The sequence below is a fragment of the Sinocyclocheilus anshuiensis genome, unplaced genomic scaffold (assembly GCF_001515605.1).
Source record: "Sinocyclocheilus anshuiensis isolate Anshui unplaced genomic scaffold, SAMN03320099.WGS_v1.1 scaffold1151, whole genome shotgun sequence".
In the NCBI taxonomy this organism is placed as follows: Eukaryota; Metazoa; Chordata; class Actinopteri; order Cypriniformes; family Cyprinidae; genus Sinocyclocheilus; species Sinocyclocheilus anshuiensis.
The window spans coordinates 1,058,947-1,066,229 of NW_015548202.1; the positions used below are offsets into that span (position 1 = coordinate 1,058,947).

At 37.8% G+C, this 7,283-nt stretch overlaps 1 protein-coding gene across 1 annotated transcript in view; it reads right to left on the minus strand.

Annotated features, from left to right (window-relative positions):
* nars1 (asparaginyl-tRNA synthetase 1) overlaps window positions 1-7,283 on the minus strand; it is a 19,054-nt gene that overhangs the window by 4,294 nt on the left and 7,477 nt on the right. Inside the window, exons 6-14 of the mRNA XM_016440102.1 lie at window positions 6,577-6,655; window positions 6,343-6,413; window positions 4,736-4,822; window positions 4,325-4,546; window positions 3,267-3,466; window positions 2,098-2,233; window positions 738-851; window positions 517-648; window positions 215-346 (exon numbers count right to left, since the gene is read on the minus strand). Coding sequence (XP_016295588.1) covers window positions 215-346; window positions 517-648; window positions 738-851; window positions 2,098-2,233; window positions 3,267-3,466; window positions 4,325-4,546; window positions 4,736-4,822; window positions 6,343-6,413; window positions 6,577-6,655 — 1,173 coding nt within the window. The remainder of the gene's footprint in view (window positions 1-214; window positions 347-516; window positions 649-737; window positions 852-2,097; window positions 2,234-3,266; window positions 3,467-4,324; window positions 4,547-4,735; window positions 4,823-6,342; window positions 6,414-6,576; window positions 6,656-7,283) is intronic.

Below are 7,283 nucleotides of genomic sequence, written 5' to 3' on the forward strand. Positions count from 1 at the left end.
ACACAGCTGTGCTGCCCAATATTTTTGTGGAAACTGTGATACATTTTATTTTTCAGGATTCACAGATGAATAGAAAGTTCAAAAGAACAGCATTTATTTGAAATAGAAATCTTTTGTAACATTATGAATGTCTTTACTGCCACTTTTGATCAATTTAATGCATCCCGATGAATAGGAGTATGAATTTCTGAATGGTAGTCTATATGAACTATACCTGGTCGGTGTACCAGTAGTAGGGTGTGGGGTCGATTCCCTCTCTCTTATACCCCTCCAGGAGCTCCTCAGCGTCCCAGATACGCATGGAGCCTCCCACGATCTCACCCACGTTAGGCATCAGCACATCCACCTGACAAACACACACACAGCAGCCAATTAGAACACAACTCTGCTGATACTGACATATTTGTCCTTTTGCATATTAATGTCTTTTCTTTATGTAGCTTGAGTTTTGTTCTGGTAACTCATTGGTCCATATATCTGCATGTTTAAACACTGATTGTTAGTGAGCATCCGGACCGATTCGGTGAGGCGGCGGTCCTCAGCGCAGCGCTGCATGTAGAAGGATTTGATCTCGGCTGGGAAGCGACACAGCAGGATGGTCTCGTTAATAGAGTCGGTCATCAGTCGCTCAGGGGCTTCTGGGATATCCTGCAGAAATCACACACAAATGGTCAAATATCCAAGCATTTGCAGTTGAGCACTCTTGGAAATAACGTATGAGATCCAATAAAACACACCTCTCCAAACTCATAAAAAGTCCCATCGTCCTTCTTGATGTTGTGCTCTTTGAGCCACACAATGGCTTCGGTGTAGTTCATCCTCTTGAACGGCCTTTTGGGAGGCTTGAAGACCTGCAAGAGAGAGAAAAAAAGATTTAAGAGCTTCCATACTTTTTGACCAATTTTCTATGACCCTTCCAGTCATTTGTAATGACTGTCCTGTCATTTTGAACTGACTGTCCAGTCAGTTCCTGTGGCTCAGTGGTAAAGCATTGTGTTAGCAGCGCAAAAGGTCGTGGGTTCGATTCCCAGGGAACACACATACTGGTAAAAAATGTATAGCCTGAATGCACTGTAAGTCGCTTTGGATAAAAGCGTCTGCTAAATCCATATATTAATTAATTAATATTATATTAATATTAATTGTAACAATGTTGTTATTGCTAACAAAAACGAAAATTTTTTCAATATATATATTTACATTAAATGAAGCAAAATAAAATAAATCTTTACTCAAATTAGACAAACAAAAAAGTTCTTTTTTGTTTAATTTATAAAAAAAAAAAAACTATCTTATTATTTTTGGTCAGCTGCCAAGGCAACATTTCTAATTGTCATTTAAAGATGAAGTGCTAAAATGACTAAAACTGAAATAAAAATGAATTAAAAACTTCAAATACTTCATGATGAATTTCCATGACCTTTCCAGCCATTTGTGGCAATGTTGTTTTCATTAACTAAAACTAAAAATATATATATGTTTTAAAAATGTATGTTAATTGAAAAAAAAAGTTAATTAGACAAAAACTAAAAACTATTTTATTAATTTTTGTTCAGTTGCCGAGGCAAAATTTCTCATTTTCATTTAAAATTGAAGTGCTAAAATGACTAAAACGGAAAAAAATAAAATAAATAATAATAATAGGTTTAAAAAAAAAAAAAAACTTAACTAAAACTAATATTTGTTAACTGAAATAAAATAAAATAAATCTTAACTGAAATAGAATAAAAGACAAAAAAGTTGCCAATTTTCATTTAACGTTTAAGTGCTAAAATTACTAAAACTGGAATAAAAATAAATAAAATAGTTTTTAAAAAACAAAAACTAATAAAAATCAAAAACAGTTACAAAAACTAACATAAAATAATAAAACAAATATTATAAATACTATAATAGTACATTAATGATAGAACTGATTTTACGTGACAAGATATTTTACAAATTAACCATAAAAATTAACATCTACAATGATGGTGAAGTTAATTTCCATGAATTTTATATGCCTGAATAACATAATCCAGGCCTAAAATGTCAAATATTATGATATTTCCAGGTTTTCTGTGACTGTGAAGCTCAGTGTGAGGTCAGGGGTCATACCGGGTTAATGTCGTAGAGCAGCTGCGCAGCAGGAGACTTCAGGACCCTGTCGACCACGTCACACACCAGATCCTCCAACCGGTTCAGAAGATCCTCATAGGTCATGAAGGGACACTCAGCCTCGATGTGGGTGTACCTGAACACACACACTACACTGACATGCTTCTGTCTGTTTCTGTTACGTCCTTGTACGACGTTGAGTTGTGTTTTGGGTATATATATATATATTCTCTTTGCTGCTCTCCGTCTTGTTTTTACTCTCGTAGGTCACTACTGAATGGTTGTCTCGACTGTCAATCATTCGAGACGAGCGGATTCTTACCCCTAGAGCTTTAAAGGGGTCATCAGATGCCCATTTTCCACAAGTTGATATGATTCTTTAGGGTCTTAATGAAAAGTCTATAACATGCTTTGGTTAAAATTTCTCAATGGTAGTGTAAAACAACACCCTTTTTACCCTGTCAAAAACAGCTCTGTTCAGAGCAACCCGTTTTGGTGCATGTCCCTTTAAATGCTAATGAGCTCTGCTGACCCCGCCCCTCTCTTCCGTGACGTGACGAGCTGTTCTCATGAGACTGTTTACTTTAGCCGCATTTAGCCACGAAACTTGCAAACTAGCAAATTATTAGGAAAGGCCATTTGCAAAGATTCATAAAAGAACCTTATACTCACTTCTTCTGGAGGTGAGGCTGGATCACAAATTATTTGCGCGAACATAGACACATTTAGGCAGATCGGAGGATGCATTCCCTTCAAAAACAAACATATTCCACTGTGTCTTCAGTGGATCAGATGTCTGGAGTAAATGACGACTGCTATGTTCATTATTACATCCAACAACAAAACACCTCAATCACTCAGGAGCCATTCTCCTCCAGAGTCGAAACAACGGCGGACTGATGACAGCTCACTCAGGGCGGGTCTGAGGTAAAACACCAGTCAATCAACAATCGTGGGAGGGGCCTGGGTCTGTGTGACGTCACACTGACAAGAAGCTGAGAACGGCTTTATTTGAGAAAGGGATTATTATTTTGGGGGATTAAAAAAAAAAAACACCAACATGTTCAAACAACATGTAAAAGTGAATTTTGCATCAGATGACCCCTTTAATAGCTAAAGAAGGGACGTAAGAGTTTCACTGAATGAATGCTGAAGGGTCCCAGACTCACTCGGACAGGTGTCTGCGTGTGCGCGACTGCTCAGCACGGTACGACTGCGCGATGCAGAAGGTGTCGCCCAGCGCAGGGATGCAGGTCTCCAGGTAGAGCTGAGACGACTGCGTCAGGTACGCGTTCTCACCGAAGTAGTCGAGACCGAAGAGCGTGGAGCCGCCCTCCACCTGCGTCTGCACTAGAGTGGGCGGAGTTATCTGAGAACGACAACAAACAAACATCTGTGTTTACTAAAACAACCTACATCCTGTGCCTCAAAACGAGATTTTGCACAATTACGTATATAGTTGACCCAAAAATGAACATTAGCTGAAAGTGTCCTCACCCTCAGGCCATTCAAGATTAGGATGAGTTTGTTTATTCATCAGATTTTTGCATCACTTGTTCATCAATGGATGCTCTGCAGTGAATGGGTGCCGTCAGAATGAGAGTCCAAACAGCTGATAAAAACATCACAATAATCCACAAGTAATCCACACCACTCCAAGTCCATCAGTTAACATCTTCAGAAGCCAAAAGCTGAAACAAATCCATCAAGGCATTTTTAACTAAAATATGAGTGCATAATAACGCTTCCTCCAGTGAAAAAGTGGTCTGGTCTGAATCAGGAGAGAAATCTGCACAGATCAAGCACCAATTACAATACAAAACCAAAGTCCAAAACAGCTCTAAACAAATATGTGGCTGGATTTAGATGTAAGAGGACAACAGGAGATGCACTTTTTCACTGGAGGAAGCATTATTATGGATTATGGACTCATATTTTGGCCAGAAGGAACAGTTTGAAGTTAAAAGTGTCTTAATAATGGAACACGCAGCTTTTGGCTTCTGAAGATGTTAACTGATGGACTGGAGTGGTGTGGATTACTTGTGGATTATTGTGATGTTTTTATCAGCTGTTTGGACTCTCATTCTGACGGCACCCATTCACTGCAGAGGAAACATTGGTGAACAAGTAATGCAATGCTACATTTCTCCAAATCTGATGAAGAAACAGTGAGGACATTTTCATTTTTGGGTGAACCAATCCTCTAACACATGGTTCAGGGAATGACCTCGTAGTAGCCCCGGCTGAAGAAATGATCCCGGAAGCACTGCGTGACGGTGGACCGGACTTTCAGGATCTTGGAGACGTTTTCCCCACGGATCATCATGTGCCTGTTGTTGAGCTGCACATCCACGTCAGACTCCTCGTTCAGCAGGTTATCAGCGCCGCCGGCCGGAGCGAGACCAATCAGCTCCCAGAAATCACAGAGCAGCTCATGGCCACCCGGAGCCTTTCAAACAAAACCATAAACTACATTTTAGAAATCATGACAGAACTTTCATTCTTAGATGAACATTTATTGTCCTCATTTGTAAGTCGCTTTGGATAAAAGCGTCTGCTAAATGACTAACTGTAACTACAACTTTAAATATAGTAATTCATATTAATATTACTTAATTAATCGGGGTAATTGTCTCACCTGTTTGCCCTCAGGAACAGGTTTCACAGTTCCATACAGAGCCACAGTGCTCTCCGTAGACAACACCAGGCCATTATAACACTGACACTGCACACAACACACATTCATCAACATGACCCAAATAAAAATAGATCCTATTGAGATATGCAGAAAATTCTGAAATATTTAATTATTATATAATATATCATTTATACAATATATTTTTTATAATTTTTGTACAGTAATAATTGTATTTTTGTAAAATTGTATACATATTTTTATATTATTTTATATCATTTTTAGATAATTTTTGCTTTTATTTTTGTCATTGCCTCACCTTCCATTTATATAATTTTTTGCTTTTATTTTAATTAATTCATTTATTTTTAATTAAGACAGGGGTCTGCAACCTTCAACATCTAAAGAGCCATTTTGGCCCCTTTCCCACCGAATAAATTTCACGAGGATCCACAAAACCTATTTGATCACTAAAAGGAAGACAACAGTGCATATAGCTAAAGTTTGATATATTATTCAGTTATGTTACAGGGCAGGGACAATCATTTCAGAAGGGGGACAGAAATGTCAAATGTAATAATAATAAAGATATTCATTTATGTTAAAGGTCCCATGGCATGAAAATTTCACTTTATGAGGTTTTTTAACATTAATATGAGTTCCCCTAGCCTGCCTATGGTCCCCCAGTGGCTAGAAATGGCGATAGGTGTAAACCGAGCCCTGGGTATCCTGCTTTGCCTTTGAGAAAATGAAAGCTCAGATGGCCCAATCCAGAATCTTCCCTTTATGTCGTCATACGGGGAAAGGTTACCTCCCCTTTCTCTGCTTTGCCCGCCCAGAGAATTTGGCCCGCCCATGAGAAAATTAGCTACTACCGTGCGAGGCGAGCGCAATATTTTTTTTTCCTCGAGAGACATCATGGCTTGCAAACGAGCGAAGCATGGCAGTCGCCCCGCCTCTCTCCTCCTCATTAGCATTTAAAGCTACAGACACAGAAATGGCACGTCCTAAGGAAAGCTCATTGTGGGACTGGCTCGTAGTGGCTGAAATTCTGCACCAAGGCTGAATTTCGGGAAAGAGACTTCAGATACAGTACTAGGGACCACTTAGGCCTATATAAAAGCATCCAAACAGCAGCATGTCATGGGACCTTTAAAAAAAACTGTTCTTATCTCTTACTTGATTGGCTAAGAAATAAAATACACTGCTGGACAATAACCAATCATTTGTATTCTATAATATTTTGATATATATTTTCCTAATGACAATTTTATGATTATGATTGGTTTATAATACTAAAAACACTGAATTAGGGCATCGCCTCATCTTACTCCTATATAATTTCTTCTTCTACTTTTATTTCGTTTTTAATTAATGAATTGCCCACCCTTAATCCTATATCATCTTTGCTTTTATTTTTATTTATTTATTTTAATTAGGGCATCACTCAGCCTTAATCCCATATCATTTTTTGCATTTATTTATTTATTTGCTAACTGCAATTATATATTATGTATCCTAATAACCAACAGCTCTGATAACTAACAGGGTTGACAGAACTAATTTACCCATTTTTAATTGTGTAAAACATCAACAAACACAGACAGTACCAGTTTGTCCGTAAGAACACACTGCAGGAAACCGGCTCCGTCACGCAGCACAATAAACAGGAGGTTTTTCCCTGAGAAAACATGAGCAAACATATTTTAAAACAAACAATCTATATTTTCATTGAAACTATGCTTTATGTATGTTCCTGGAGTAGATTCTGACTGGAGCCGTTCAATAAGACTGCTGTTGGATTCTGGATGCTCGTTTGGTAGAAGAAAACGAAATCTGCTCACCTTGTCTGCGTAACCGATGGACCCAACCGAACACCTTCACCCTCTGCTCTCTCAGCGCCTCCAGTTTATCAATCCTCACCTGAGCGTAACAGAAAATACACCAGAAAACTGACTTGAAGATTTAAGGAACACTTTCACTTTTATTTCAGCTTCACTGACTACCATGCCACCTAGAAATGCAGCAATAATCAGACTGATGGTTCAATGGGAAAGTAAAGACATCAAATGATTGGATTTAAAGGGTTGGTTAACACTAGGGCTGTGCAATATATCGCAATATCGCAAATGTACATATCGCAATATGCATATCGCTACAGTTTGCAGTATTTGGGGCCATGAACAAAAGACAAAGAGAAAATCACTCTTAATAAAGAGCTAAATAACTAAATAACTTTTGTAGCTTAAATAAGAATCAGTGCATATTGAATTCAAAGAGTAAATTCTAAGCAGTGTTTTATTTTTTATTTTTATTATTCTATTGTTAAAATGATTACACTAATGTTAAAATTACATTTTTATGTAATGCTCGAGTAAAACACTACCGTTCACTTTCAGAAGTTGTTGTAGGGGTGCTTTCTTATTAGAATCAGAATCAGCTTTATTCACCACTTAAGCAAACACAAGGAATTTGTTGTGGTTTTACAGGAGCTCTTGATACATACATACATACATACAAATAACCATATATATATGACACAAGATAGTTA